Below are 15,173 nucleotides of genomic sequence, written 5' to 3' on the forward strand. Positions count from 1 at the left end.
GCACTGCCTCCTGTCATTCATTCACTATATTATATGATGTCCAGCCACCCACATTGTATTACAACCCTGATTTAGGGGGCTGTAATCCAGTATGCATTACCACTATTACAACTACACCATCCAGACAATATCTTGTTGCATAGTGCTTTATAATACCTGTACAAAGCTGCTTGTCCAAGCATTAAGCAGGGATGATGTAAAAGCATAGCTTAGCCTTTGCTGTCCATCAGTGTGGCCTCAGTAGTCTGCAAAATCATTCTATTATATTTTGCTTGTGCAGTTTAATTGCAATGTGCCTCTTCAGCTGGCAGTTCTTAGTGTTACGGTCACTTTGTATTAATTCCAATGTCTAGACAGAGTTATGTGTGTTGGCGAGCTCCCCAGCTGTTTTATAGCCTATAGGCCTGTTTTAATTTTGCCAGAGAGACACAAGGAGGTTATGCTAACTGATTTGGAGAACAATGATCTTTAACTGATTAATAAATGTGACCTTTGTATCCAAGTTACACAGATTGAGGTGCCAGTGTGGGAGGAATGATGCAATGAGTCATCAACTCCAAAGTGATAGACAAAATGAAGTTGGAACACACAAATGAATTGTCTGTATGACCAACTCCCTTTGGTTTGAAGTCCAGAGCGTTACCAGATAGCATTAATGTGAAGGCTTCTTTAGAACTTATCAGCACAGAGCGGGGGATATTTAGTAAGAGATAATCTGTGGCATAAATTCAAAATTTCAAAGTCTCAAAAGCTCTTTCGGGGATCTGGAAAGACTGCTTTACCTCTTCAACCATATTTGCCACCCACATTAGCTTTCCTGCAGTATGTTCAGTAGAGTCCTTCGCCTCACCCTCACATTTCCAAAGTGTCAGCAGGAAAAAGAGACAGGCCATTATTTTCAGCCTAATATAAGTTTTATCCTATTCTGTTAGTTTAAAAGAGTTAAAAAGTATTTATTTATTTATTACATTTTTATTTCAGTCAAAGAAAGTGGGTGCGTAAAATTGTGCCAATTTGTGTGTTATTCATTGTTTCAATGTTTACTTGCTATCTGGGAGACGTACAGATGTGTGTCTGTTTTACTTAAGACACATCCTCCCGCAAAATTTTGCAAGATTCTGGGGTATCGCTATGCTTTTTCTTTACTTTTAGTGAGTGAAATACTTTGGGAAACGCCTGAGCTGTGTGCAGATGAAGTAATCCCACCCGCCCTGTCTCCTCGTCCCAGCAGATGAAGCCGCTCCAAGCCACAAGCCTGCCTAGTTGGCGTGAAACTGAACAAATCACACATGACGTGAAACAGCTGGCTCGAGAGCCAAAGATAATTCCAATAAAAACCGAGTATAAGTGTTTTGATACACTTTCACTCCCTTTTCACGAAAGTTGGGGTCGCGCTCTTGCACATTCCCAATTCTCCGCTCTCTCTCTCTTCCAGGTACACGCCCTCTGACTTGTGAAGGGGGAAAAGTTTTAAGGACAGAAAAAAAAAAAACCCTAAATCACGGAAGAGATTCTGCAGTCCTACTAGTTTGGCAAGTTCTCTGGGCGCAAAGCAGCGTAGAAAGGTGGAGAAGAGGGCAGAAACTCAAATTTGCGCACATTTGTATACTTCTCTTGTCCCGCAGGCTGTAAACGGTGAGTTAAAAGGGTATTTTTTGGCTTATTTTAGTGATCTCCTCCGTGTATGCAGCTTATTTGCTCATCGGGTTTTTTTGCCACGTTTCGATAAACTCTCGCAAGAGCCATCCCATGAAATTTGGCCGCTGTCTGACTGCGGGACGGTTTCAATGACTCGACTCTACCGAAGTTTTGAGTTCACGTTGCACTTCCATAAAAAAAAAAAGTAAATCATTATAGTTAGTGGCTGTTTTGCTTTCATGTGCGTTTACATTTTAGCTTTTACAAACTGTGTGGGGTTGAAGCATGAGCTCCTTTTCTTGGAAAATATATTTGATATGATTAAGGCAGATGCCGACCATTTTGCCAAATGCCAAATGGTACAAAAAATTAAAGTAACTCTGAGTGACAGTATTGGGCTTTAACGTGACACATCAACCAGGCATCCGGGTCGCGCGTAAAAATGCATTTTTGAGCGATTTTTGGTGCCGGTTTTTACACCTTTGCGCACAATATGCTTTTAATCGAGAGGCCCGTGAAGGCGGCAGTTTGTCTTGCTGAGTGGAGTTTTGTATAGCTGTGTCTGTCACTTGTGACAATTTTATTTGTTTTGGCTTAAACATTTAAAACTAGTCTACTTGTGGTATTTGGGATGAGTCCTGGAAAAAAGCGTCATGCTTGTGGACGATGTGGATTCAACATTGTCTGAGTTTTCTGTATTTGCAAACTTGGAAGAAAGACAATGACTGCGCGCTGTATTTTACAGCCACAACCTAACTTGTTCCTCTCTCAATATTTAATGCCACACTAGCGGTAGTATTGTCATTACTCTGCGCACCTACCGTATCACATTCGCCCGTTTGGAAACGCAATACTCAATCCTCTCTGGGCTCTGGAGGGAAATGGGAAACCTCTGGTTGTAGGCCTGCATATTTAATTATTTGCGCAGTAGTTTTGGGGCCTTTAAGGCAAATAGCGGGGATTAATGTGCCTTCTCTCCCGAGTCCAACAAGGTGAAGCTCTGACGTGGGATATTTGTTTAAAATCGTGCGCGCTTTTAGAAGCTATTCAAGCAATACTGACTTACGGCAGGTCGTAGGTGAACAATGAATGTGAGAAATGAAAGAAATGTCAGGCTGTAAATAGAAGAAATGTATTTTGAGTAGGACGCAGTTAAGGCTCTTGTGCATTCAGGCTGTGGAGGGTGTGTCACCAGCGGAGGAAGAAGTCCCCTAAAGTTCCTAAAAGGCCCGAGTTTGTTTGTTTTAGCATAACAAGAAATTAACAGTCGATTTCTTCATCCATAGCTGGGCAGTTTAAAACTGGTGAAACTAACTTTCCTTGAAAATACTTACGCACACACACACACGCTTGTTTGTAACTTTATTAGGCCACTATTGTTCAGTGACAGCTGTTTTGACGATCAGAGATGTGCTCACTCGCCTGCATGCAAACGTGTGGTTATATTGTGCGCTCTGTTGTGGCACAACAAGGTCAGACAGATACAGAGCAGTAGGTCAGCTGCAAGTGTTAGATTTAAAACACTCTATGGTGTCAAAGCCTGCTGCTAATTAACATATGCTGAAACTAACACTAGCACCATAAACTTCAGGTGGGTGTTGTAAAGTGCACAGACTTTAGTAACTAATGATGTTAATTTTCTGCATGACAGCTTCCTTGTTGAAACAAAGAACAGTTTGTTTCTGTTTTGTACTTTGCGCTGCTACATTTGAATTCTGAAGTTGACATGCAATATGTTTGCCTTAAACATATCTTCTCTCTGCGTTGGGGCAGACTAACTCGGAACTGGCCTGTAAATTCCTGTCTTAAGTGATTTCAACAGGCAGCGATGAATGGAATTTCTGCAAACATGTGTCACCTATTGGCATGTTAAACTTGGGGAAATGCCTGTAGACTATATGAACGAGTTTGTAAAGATCTAAGGTCCTGATAGTCTCTCTGTCAGACTCCAAACATCTGCAAAGGTTTTAATGTATAGGAATTGGCTGCTGATGTGTAATGAAAGAGTGATAATCCACAGCAGGCCTAATTGTCCCATTTGGTAGCGTGAAAGGGGGTAACAGAGTGAAAACAAGAAAGAGACAGTAGCAGGTAAGAGAGAGGCAAGTACAGCTGGCAAGGTAGCAAAAGCAAGACAGAATGAGGGAGAGGGGGAGCGGGAGAGAAGCGCAAACAGGGACTAGGTAATCCCTTAGGTAATCTGAAGCCCAGTCCCCTCTGTAGCTTCAGTAGATCAGATGACCTATCAAAGATCAGAACTTCCATTGTGTGTTACAGCTTGTCTCTCAATCAGACTCCCTCTCACCCTCTCCACTTATCTCACGTCACCATCCCTCCCTTATTGGAACTCAAGGCTCAACACCTGAAACAAAAGGACGCGCATGGAAATGAGGAGATCCTCTGTTTCATTTTCCACTGCATGTGCCTGTTACTGCAACACACTTGAACCACACTGTCTCCATGCAACTTCCCTCAAACAGCACGCAACAGTGATTATAACCATCTAAGTATCTATCTATCTATGATCATTGTTTTTATCTCTCCCTTTTGTAGAGAGAGAGAAGTCATGGAGAGTGCCATTCAGACCATGGTGAAGGTCTTCCTGAAGTCGTCCAAAGGAAGGGAGAGTCTAGGGAAGAAAGAATTCCAAAACCTTGTCTCATCCCAGCTGGGAAACATCCTCACGGTTAGGAAATCTTTGTTGAAATCTCAGAATTGTTGCTTATATTTGGATTATGTAATCATCTTCCACAAAAGCAGACAATGGTGTTGTGTTAGCCCTGGCCAGCCTTAACCTGTCCAGATTTTTGAAATGTTAACTGTGAACAAATGTTGCTGTAATATACAGCCAGTACATGGGAAAAGTGATCCGGTATGATGAAATGACACGGATCAACATTATAATGTAAACGGAGCTACTGATAGAGGGCCATTTACTAATCATGTACGGTGATATGACCAGTAAGAGGTGAGGTAGAGTTACTAATCATCATGATTGTATGTGCCTACTATTCAGGACACAGACAGCAAAGAAGCGATAGACAACATGGGTAAGGGGCTGGATAGCGACCAAGATGGCAAGGTTGGCTTTGAGGAGTTCATGAAGCTAGTCGGCTATGTGGCCTGCTCGCTGAGTGAGCAACGTTCGCTCGCCAAAGAGGAACCTGCACAGAATTCTGCATCTGCACAAGTGGCACAAAGCGTCCCCAACAAGGACGCTCAGAAGCCCAACGCGAACGAGGAAGCGAAGCCCGAGGCGAACGAAGAGGCAAAGCCAGCAGCAAGTGCTGAAGTGAAGGTAGAAGCAAATGCAGACGCAAAGGCAGAAGTAAAGGTAGAAGCAAAGGCAGAGGGGCAGACGCAGCCGGAGGCAGCAAAGGAAGCAGCTGTGTCTGCCACAGCTGCAAAAGCAGGAGAAGTGGCTGTAAAAGCGGAGGAAAACGTGGAGGAAACGGTAAAGGTGGGGGAAACTGCAGACAAGCTCCCCGCTGCTGTGAAGGAAGATGTGGAAAAGAAGACAGAGGAGGCGACCTCATAGGGGACAATTCATCCTTCACAACAAAAAAAGAAAAGAAATCACACTACACACATTCAAAACACTACACAAAGCACAGCCTTATCAATGTTAAAACAAATCGAAAAGCCACTAATGATTTTTTTTTTATGTTTCAAACACAGAACTTTGAAATAAAGCAATATTGGGAAAAGTTAAAACACTACAAGACCAGCTCTAAAAAAATAACAAGATATTCCTTTTTATAAGATAATAACTGTCAGTTTATTGCTTTGTACTACTAGTTACCACTATGTTCTTATGTACAGCATGTGCATCCCACTATATAGCACATTTACCTCATTATGATAATATACTATGATAGCATGCAGACGTACGCTATCCCGTGCATGCCGTGTCCCTGTGAAAACCTTGCTGCACACGTGACCAACGCACCACTGCCAACAAGACCTTTAGCTTAAACCCAAACCTGTGCTTCCTGCACAGTTGTGCCATGCAGTCCTTTGGGTCCTTGATAAAACAGAAGTAAATTACATCTTAAAGGAATAGTTTGACATTTTAGGAAATATGCTTTTGAGATTAATAGCCAAAAATTCCTATACATTAGATAGCTTTGATTTGGCTAAAAATAACAACACGAAACATCTGCCAGCATCCCTAAAGATAAGAAATAACATTTTACAACAACTTTTTTGTTTAATAAGTTGTTCGCACCTTTTTAGAACAAAATACATTGATCATATCTGTTATTTAGTGCTAAAAGAGGGTAGCTGTTTTCCTCTTTAACTATAATTGATTTTCCATACAGACCCTAGGGTGCTTTTTTTCCTCTCTTCCGACTCTTTAAAGTGTATTTCTGAATGTGTCAAAGTGTTCCTGCATTAGGTGCATGAAAATCTGACAGTACATTTTTACTAACATTCTCGTGCTATATTTCTGATTGAGCATGACAATAAACAGAAGTGTTTTGCTGATGCTTTGCATTACTTCAGCTTGTCTTAACTGTGGTATTGGCCTCCTTTAAACCTCCTTCTTCTTCTTCTTTCTCTTTCAAGTCTGCTTCACGGGCTCACTGTGCTGCAAAAGTTAACTTCATCTGGTGTCTGCAGCGTATTCTCGTCACTTTTAGTCTGCCATAAATTAGGAACTGGAAGATCAGGTGTGACCTTTGGCTAAATAATTAAGGTTCAGGGTTGGAATCCACACCAAAGGGCCATTAAGTGGCCAAAGGGGAGCCCAGATGAGCCTCATATGAGTGGGCTGGTCACTAGAGGGGCAGGTCAGAAAAGACGCTCTTGTAACCTAAGTTGAAGAGAAGAACATGATAACTAAAAGCCAAGAAGTCAAGCAGCCTTAACAGGTGTCACTTTTTAAAAATTAGTGCCTGTATTATGTGTATTTGAGACAGCAAGTCCTGCCTATTTAACCCTTAGGTGTTGGGCGGTTCATTATCAGGAGTGATCACTGGCAGCACAGGACAGAGGAGGAGTGACTTGACCTCTGTTTTGGAGGCTTTCCTTATAGTTGTTCATCGTCGTGGGTGGGGTTTTTTTTTTTTTTGTTTCTTTGTTTTGTTTTGTTTTGGGGTTGTTGTTTTTTTGCTGGTTTAGGCACCGTTTGTTCATCCCTGTGTGTTTGTCTGTCAGTCACACTCTCATTCTGTTTAAAGACCCCGTTTGACCTGCAACTGGATCCTTGGGCATTAGGCATTGGGAAACTACTGGATTAGGCATTTGATGGGTAACACACCCTGGGACACAAACAATTACATGAAAGTAATCCCGGGCTCCAGTGAACCTGCCTATCAGACGAGGTGGTAGTGTCAAAGGTATCATTGTCAGAGGTTGTGCTTTTTTTTTTTTAAGCAAAAAAAAAAAAGAAGAAGAAAAAAAGAATACTGAGCCATCAATGTGTGAGCTTCTGCAAAAGGCTAATAATGAGATGTTGCATGCTTTTGGAAACGTATTACCATTTTATTACCATTATTGTGGCCATTATTTAAGTTCTACATGGCCTCTTTATAATTAACTATTAAGCCTATACATAACTCTTATCTGGACCACTATGGAGATAAACTTGAAAGTGTACTTCTTTGTCACATTATATGCAATTTGTTAATTACAATTTAATGATTTGCAAATTGTTTCATCATCAATAATGCACCCATGAAAACAAAAAGGTTTGTGTTGCAGGCCTGCTGTGTTGCAGGTCTGTGAGACCAGCTGCAAAGTGCTTCAGGCACACACATTTTGGGCAGCGGACCAAATGTGTACCTTATGTACTGTTAGAGCACCTGGCACCGCAAACCGCTCAACAGCAACACGGGCAAGATAAATAAGCCTTGAGTCATGTGACCGCCATGGCTCACTGCGACACTCCCATTGTAAATAACCTCATTTACACACTCTGCTCAGACTTTATACTCACAGTATGCTACGTTTCCCGCCGCAGTTATTATTAACACACTTACTGAACAATCGGGGCTTTTTACACTACGTTATGATTTCTTTTAATAAAATACGTATAATTTTTATACTGCAAATACATTCTGGTACTTCCTATGACTAATAGAACCATGATCTCTTAAATTGCTGTAGTCAGCTTCCTGTTTAACTTGCACTAACAGCAGATGCCGTGTTTTTGAAGTGAGCATACCTGGGTTGCACATCATCTAACAAAGGTAATATTTGAATCTCTGCGATGATGACCTATGAGAGCTGCAGCCTCTTTCAGAGAGCTTAAACTGTTTGCAATGGCAGTGTTATTATTCTGTCCCTTAGTGCAAACCCCACCCAGCTTTAACTCATGTAGATTAAAAACATGCTGGAACTGAGCACAGCAGATTTGCAGTGGGGATTGTTTGCCGTCGTGTTTTCATTGCGACACAATGAATCTCTTTCATTCTGAGATACAGAAGATGAAGATAATAGCATGCGTTAAGAATCTCCAAAGTGATACACGTACGAGTGTACGAACGTGTGAGTCATAATGTTTGTGATTACGGGGCCGTTCCCAGGGAACTGTGCAGGCTTTTATCACTGTGCATTAATGCAGTCCTGCCAAGTACAGCAGTTGGACTTATTCAGGTCCACTGACCTGTACAGTAAACTTTATTATGCTGATTTTTTAACTTCATATGTAACGCTGTATCGTTTTGGATAATTTTATGTAAAGTGTAATGGCTAACATTGAATAAACTGTGACAATAACAAGTTTTTGTAGATTGTTCAATTAAAAATCCTGGTGTTGGTGTTAAGGTTTTTACAAATCAGGATGTAAAATACCTGAAAGTCAGTGACGTAGAAGCTCATCTGACTGATGATGCACCACAACTTACAGGTTAACATAATCTGTGAAGTAAAGAAAGTAAATACATCACTGCATGGGTGTTTTGCACAAGTGTGGCCATGAGATTGAGCACAATTTGGATGAAGATCCATAAAGTACAAGAAGCTGAAATTCTGTTGAATAGTTAAAGGGTAACATGAGCTAAAAATCTATCTATCCATTTTCTGTCATTTAATGGTAGTGGTCAGTAAAAGTATTCTGATACAACCTCAGATGAAAAGCAGCACATGACAGATTACACAGTTTCATCATTTATTCAAAAGAAATTAAGCCAAAATGCAGAATCAGTGAGAAAAACTAAATACACCCTTACTGCTTCCAAAGAAATTAAGAAGGAAAGTGTTGGCAGAGTGCCATGAAGGAAAGACATGAGCAATGATCTTAAAGAAGCATTTGTTGCTGCCCTTCAATCTCAGAAGGCGGTACTTTGCCATTCCCAAACAGGTTTTTGTCCATCATTCTACTGTGAGAAAGATAGGTGGAAAGACAGTTGTCAATTGTTCCAGGAATGGGCAGCCCAGCAAATTCACCCAAAGGACAGACCATGCAACGCTTAGAGACTCTGCAAAACACCCAAGAGCTGCACTGGAGACTCTACAGGTTTCAGTTAGCATGTTAAATGTTAGAAATTAGAAAAGACTAAAAAAAAGCGTGGTGTTTTGGAAGAGGTTCCAAGAAAAAACTTTTAAAATGAACATTGCAGCAGAGCTTAGATTTGCAAAATTGCATCTGAACAAATCCCAAGGCTTCCGAAACAGCCTTGGACAGACGAGACCAAAATGGAGATGTTTAGCCATGAAGCACACCTCATATCAACTCTCCTGCACGGTGGTGGAGGGGTGATGATTTAGGCTTGTTTGGCAGGTGCAGGACCTGGGCAACTTGCAGTCATTAATTTCACCATGAACATGAACACTAGAGTGAAATGTGAGGCCATCTGTCTGACGGCAAAAGCTTAACCCAAACTGGGTCATTCAACAAGCACAGCAGCAAATCTACAACAGAATGACTGAAAAGAAAAGAATGAAGATTCTGCAATGGACAGATCAAAGTCCCAACCTCAAACTGATTGAAATGTTGTGGCAGGACCTTAAAAGAGCCGTGTGTAAATGAGTGCTGGCAAACCTCAATGAACTGAAGCAACGCTGACAAGAAGAAAAATTCCTCTGATAAAGTTATAAAGAAAACGAGTGCTTCAAGTTATTGCTGCTAAAGGCAGGTTATATAAGCTAATGAATCATAGGGTGTACTTAATTTTTTACACACTGCCTCTGCATTTTGATTTAGTCTTAAATATATTACAGTGTAATATATCACACGCTGTTCATCTGAGGCTGTTTTTACATAAATTCCTTTTCATGACTGTATGCATATGTGATGAAGAAAGGAGGGGAGCTGAACACCTGCGCAGAGAGAGATAGATGTAAAGGAAACTGAAGTAGTATACGTAAGTGGGTGAAGGAGTTGGGGGTTGGGTGGGGGGGGGGGTTTAAGGAGGAGGAGGGAGAGGTACAGGTGATATTTAAGCCACTGGCAAACTCTCTCCCCATCCATCTCCGCCTTGGCTCTGTCCCCTGCACCTCTTCAAAGACAAAGGAGGCCCTCCATCAGTACTCAGGTAAGACGGATAGCTTGGATTTTGGACTTTCTCCTCTGTATCCGATGAAAGTTTCTTTGTAAAGTGTTTTAGCAGCTGCACAGCCGAAGTAAATACTCAAATGCCGTTAGTGCAGAACGGATAGTGGGCACTCAGCAGCAGACTTGGAAAACAAACTGCGTGAGTCAGTTGGTGATTTTTTTTGTCTGGACAAAGCACTGCTGGCTTTCCACTGATGTGCAAGCTTTGAGAGGAGCATGACAGGAAATTTGCACATCAGTGAAATATGGAAACAAGCGAAGCCAGTAGGGATTTGTGGCAGAGCAGCAGAGCACTGGTAGGAAAGATAATATACTGAACATACTGGACATACCAAATCTTTTAGTCTCAGCATGTCTTGTTCCATTAAGCTGATTATCTTCTTTTTTTTAAACTCAAGATATTTAACGCCATGCATCACTCGATACGGATATTGCTTCATCGTTAAGATAACTTCATACATATGCATTATTACTATACTCACTGTGTCACTGATAGCATTTCCATCTCCATGGCTTCCTTTTGTATTGTGCCAGTCAGTGAGACAGTGACCCCTATAGATTTTCCAGTGAGTCAGCTTTGGTGTCCACTGGCCTCATCTTTTGTCTGTGCTGCCTGCAGCTCTGACCTCTCTGGTACAATGCTCTGCAGCATGACGAGAGGCAATAACCGGTGACTGACATTAACATCCCTGTCTCCTTATGTCAGAGATGATAATTAATAAATCATGCACAGGGGAGCATGGCAGACTGATTGTGCCCTTTGGTGTTACGTGTGGTAAGGATTAGCATCAGCACAGCTCTGCACACTGTTTTCCAGTTAATAGGTCCCTGAACTTTAAACTTTGGGCCAAAAGCTGAATGCATCTTGGCAAGAGTGGAATTGAAGTCCCTCATCTGTATGCACTAGTTAGTGTATATGCTGGCAACTCAGGTTACTTGCCCCCTTAGTTTCTAAATGTCGTTACCAGGCAAGTGTTATGTTTCACTTGTGGTTTCCATTTGAATGATAAGACTTGTTACAGGATCAGCAAATAGAGAGATGTGGTTTACATCGAAACCATTCATTGCTGATGCCGTGGAGTTAATTGGTACATGCATTACCAATTCAGCTTACAACACCGATAACCCAAGGATCAAAGAACAATGAAGCGTGTGCTTTTTTTGTTGTTGTTGTTGTTGTTTTTGGGGTTTGTGTTTTTGGAAAACCCTTCACACTCATGCTTCATTGACAGTGACTTATCTGTGTCTGTGTGTGCACAGTCTCTCCACGAGTCCAGCACAAGAAGCTCCACGATGCCGGACACAATGTGTGTAAGATTGTTCAAAAAAAAAGCTTTCCCAAAGCTGTCCTGCATCTTTTCATCCACATCTCTGAAACGTAAAACCTACTAAGGTTGCACACACACACATACAGTGACCTTAGTAGACTCTGCAATGCATGCAGAGCATTATTAAACCCAATGCTTAGAAATAGGGAAAAACCTCTCTGCTTTGCTTTGCTTCCTTCTATCTATCCATCCATCAACTATCACTCTTATGGAGGTGGCTTCACCCTTGACTGCTATGTGACCGCACATGCAGCTAGGGCTGGAGCGGGCATTATGTGGCAGAGTCTGACCTCTTTACTTGAATCCCCCTTCCAGCATGTCCAAGGAGCCCAGTTCCAACCTGGAGAGTGCCATGCAGATGCTCATAAAGACCTTCCACAAGTATTCGGGGAAGGAAGGCGACAAGTACACTCTGAGCCGGGGCGAACTGAAGGAGCTGCTACTAGAGGAGCTGGGGAGTTATTTAGGGGTAATTATGTGGTTTGCACACTAACACACTAATACAGTTTACAAATATGCATGATGCAAGTAAAGATATTGGCTCATCTCCTCAGACGCAGAAGAACAAACAAGCCTGTGCAGTTATATATGCCCACAGATGGACGTGCATGACACCTAACACATTCTTAAGCCTGTCTCTCTCTCTGTTCCACACTGACAGAGCTCCAAAGATAATGAAGCAGTTGAGAAGGTGATGAACGACTTGGACGCCAACAACGACGGGGAGGTGGACTTCACCGAGTTCATCATTCTGATGGGCGCCCTCACAGTCGCCTGCAACGACTTCTTCCTGGAGTTCAAAACAGACGACAAACCCAAAGACGGCGAGTCAGCGCAGAAGAAAGATTGAAACACTGCAAAAGAAGGAGGGGGGGTGGGGGGGGGCGAGAAAAGTGAGATGGAGAGGGCGTAAAAGAACTGTAAATCAGCAGAGGAGATAGAGGACAGAAGTGCAATGGCTTCTCTTTTTTTTAAATCTTATGCAATATGTAAACACTACAGCTACACACGAGGGAAGAGGTCCAGCGCTTTAGTTTATGGTTTCACAGAACACAGAGCATTCAGGAGGAGTAGTGTTTTTCCTTCTGCAACTGTTTCTCATACCACAGCTTATCCGGAGCTAGTTGCACTGTTCTCAGAGCAGTGGCTAGTTTTATATACACGACAGGGTTAATTTCAGCTTCTTCTAACTCAGATTCAGCAGTCACTTAGGTTTAGTAAGGCACGGGAAAGACAGGAAGTTTGGGGATGTTTGAGAATGTCTTGCACGTGAATAACTTGACAACATATATTTAGTCACAGAATAAGTTACAGATTATACCAGATTGTACTCAGTCTTGAAAGTATTTATGATTTGTCCCCTCTCTTTTGCTTTTGTAATCTTTTCAAAATATTAAACGTGGCATTTAACCAAATATTAAGCGTGGTGTTTGCAGTGTCACGTACTTGAAAATATAAGCGGACTCTTACAATGCAGAAGTACAAATCTATAATTTGTCACACACGTGTGGCAGCTGGAAGTCGAGTTGAATATCAGCAAACTGTGAGGCTGTGGTTGAGTGTAAGCACTGACATTTTGTGAGTACTGCTTGTCTGTGTGTGTGTGTTTATGCATGTCTGTGTGTATCTGTATATTGGGGATTCCCACAGAGTAAACTGCTCTGGCTCACACATCCTGCCAACAATATCCTGCAAGTCTTGTTCCACTAGATATAAGCTGACCCAGATGTTTGACTTGGAAGTGCAAAGAAAACTTCTTCAAAAGAGGAAGACAGAGGGAGGAGAGAAAGAAAAAGAGCGAGTGTGAGGCAAAATAATGAGTGCTTTTGTGCATATGCCTGTGTGTGTGTGTGTGTGTGTGTGTGAATGAAAAGAGGGACAGCAAAGCCAGAGAATGGATCCAATTTATGAAATACATCAGTCAAGTATGTAAGTTGGAAAGTGGTGGTATAATCACAGAGGAATGCTCAAGCTGCTGTGACTGTGAGCACACTAACTGTCCCTCTCTCACGCACGCACACATAGATCAGTAAATCAACACGTCCTCTTCCACCTCATTAGGGCCCGAGCACCGAGAGTGCGAAGGCCCTATTGTATCTGCTCCGTTTATTAGGGCCCGAGCACTGACAGTGCGAAGGCCCTATTGTAATTGCTCTGTTTATTATTATTATTATTATTATTATTATTTCGGCAAATGAATTGGCCGTTTGAGGGCCTAAACATGCTCGAAAACTCATGAAATTTTGCACACGCGTCAGGTCTGGTGAAAATTTACGTATTTTAATGTTCTCAGACATGGCCAGGGAAAATTAGCTCAGTAGCGCCACCTAGAAAAATGAAAAACGCGAGCCCCCGGTATGGGTATGACCTACATGTTTGAAAGTCGGTACACCTATATAACGTTCAGAGTCGAACAAAAAAGTCTATTATGGCAATGTCCTAAACCCAACAGGAAGTCCGCCATTTTGGATTGAAGGTGACATTTTGGCTCTGATTTTACCATTTCCATGCCTCGAACTTTAACGAACTCCTCCTTGGGGTTTGATTTCATAACCTTCATATTTGGTCAGTGTCAACTACACCCTTGTGCCATGTTAAATTGCGGAGCTTTTGAGTTTTCACAATACCATGAGGCCGTGGCGCCACGGCGAATTTTGATGACTCGCCATGAAAATCTTATTGCCTCTCATTTTGTCATACATTTTCTGACCTTGACCAAAGTGAACACATATGATAAGGCTCCACCCCTGAACATATTTCAACTGCCATATTTGACATCAAGGACAGCGCCACCTAGTGGGAACAGGAAATGTCATGTTTTACACTTTGGGGTACAGTATAGTGATGGGTGACATCTGCAGCCTCAAATTTCTCCAGGAAAGCCTTAAGGAGTTGGTCTTGGGTTACAGTGAAAACTGTGAGTTTTCGCGAAAGGGTGTGACCCCAGCAGCATGGCGAACTTTGATGTCACGCCATGAAGAAACAAATTAGTATAACTCAATGAAATCCAGTCTGATCAGTACCAGACTTTACAGGCATGATGTCAGACCCGCCCTGAACAGATTGATGTGCCCATTGTCGGAAATACGGACAGCGCCACCTAGTGGCAACAGGAAATGTCATGGCTTTAATTTTGTTGTACTGATTTTCACAGGTTCATCGTGGCCACCTCAAAAGCGGTGAATATCACCATCAGTCCCTCGTGATGCTTCAGTGCAAAAATTGTGAGTTTAAACTGAACGGCGCACCCTGGTGGCAACGCTGTTCAACATGAAAGATGAAGTGGCTTTTGAGGGTCTTGGCAAGTTTATAGAGGCTTGAAATTTGGCACACACCTCCAAATGGATGAAGGCTTTGTTGGCATGTGATCATTTTCATTGAATAGCGCGAAATTGCTCCACAGCGCCCCCTACAAAATTTCAAAACCACAGCCCCAGCTCTGTGTTTTATGTATGAGTCTGAAACCTGGTAAGCTTATAGGAGATATCAAGATGTACAAAAAAGTCTCTTGGAGCAATATCCAAAATCCAACAGGAAGTCAGCCATTTTAAAATTAATGTGCAATTTTGGCAACATTTTCCCCTCTTTCCAGGCACCGTTCTTTGACGAACTCCTCCAAGGGATTTCATCAGATTGATGCGATCTCCTGTGTGTGGAATCTAAAGACCTTTGTGATGTTAAATTGCGAAGCTTTTTACATTCAGGGA

General features: G+C 42.1%; 2 protein-coding genes across 6 annotated transcripts; both read left to right on the forward strand.

Annotated features, from left to right (window-relative positions):
* The first annotated feature begins 1,353 nt into the window (after nucleotides 1–1,353).
* s100u (S100 calcium binding protein U) lies at nucleotides 1,354–6,154 on the forward strand. Its single transcript, XM_026157378.1, has 3 exons — nucleotides 1,354–1,635; nucleotides 4,192–4,324; nucleotides 4,655–6,154. Exons 2-3 carry the CDS (start codon nucleotides 4,205–4,207, stop codon nucleotides 5,174–5,176), a joined length of 642 nt encoding a protein of 213 aa, XP_026013163.1. The 5' UTR covers nucleotides 1,354–1,635; nucleotides 4,192–4,204; the 3' UTR covers nucleotides 5,177–6,154.
* A 3,913-nt stretch (nucleotides 6,155–10,067) lies between these two features.
* Nucleotides 10,068–12,881, forward strand: s100s (S100 calcium binding protein S). 5 transcript variants are annotated; one of them, XM_026157385.1, is made up of 4 exons: nucleotides 10,068–10,118; nucleotides 11,399–11,449; nucleotides 11,782–11,935; nucleotides 12,128–12,881. In XM_026157385.1, exons 3-4 carry the CDS (start codon nucleotides 11,783–11,785, stop codon nucleotides 12,314–12,316), a joined length of 342 nt encoding a protein of 113 aa, XP_026013170.1. In that variant the 5' UTR covers nucleotides 10,068–10,118; nucleotides 11,399–11,449; nucleotide 11,782; the 3' UTR covers nucleotides 12,317–12,881. The 5 variants fall into 5 exon arrangements, with proteins under 5 accessions (XP_026013170.1, XP_026013167.1, XP_026013168.1 ...); XM_026157382.1 differs by having other exon boundaries at nucleotides 11,399–11,445; XM_026157386.1 differs by lacking the exon at nucleotides 10,068–10,118 and adding an exon at nucleotides 10,126–10,434 and having other exon boundaries at nucleotides 11,399–11,445.
* The last annotated feature ends 2,292 nt before the right edge of the window (nucleotides 12,882–15,173 follow it).

Source organism: Astatotilapia calliptera, chromosome 22 (genome assembly GCF_900246225.1).
Source record: "Astatotilapia calliptera chromosome 22, fAstCal1.2, whole genome shotgun sequence".
Taxonomy (NCBI): Eukaryota; Metazoa; Chordata; class Actinopteri; order Cichliformes; family Cichlidae; genus Astatotilapia; species Astatotilapia calliptera.

Coding starts and splice junctions, on each gene's coding strand:
- s100s (XM_026157381.1), top strand. CDS start 11,282: ATGAAGCGTGTGCTTTTTTTGTTGTTGTTGTTGTTGTTTTTGGGGTTT. Junction 11,446..11,781: donor TCCACGATGCCGGACACAAT/GTGTGTAAGATT, acceptor TCCCCCTTCCAG/CATGTCCAAGGAGCCCAGTT. Junction 11,936..12,127: donor AGCTGGGGAGTTATTTAGGG/GTAATTATGTGG, acceptor CCACACTGACAG/AGCTCCAAAGATAATGAAGC.
- s100u (XM_026157378.1), top strand. CDS start 4,205: ATGGAGAGTGCCATTCAGACCATGGTGAAGGTCTTCCTGAAGTCGTCC. Junction 4,325..4,654: donor AGCTGGGAAACATCCTCACG/GTTAGGAAATCT, acceptor CCTACTATTCAG/GACACAGACAGCAAAGAAGC.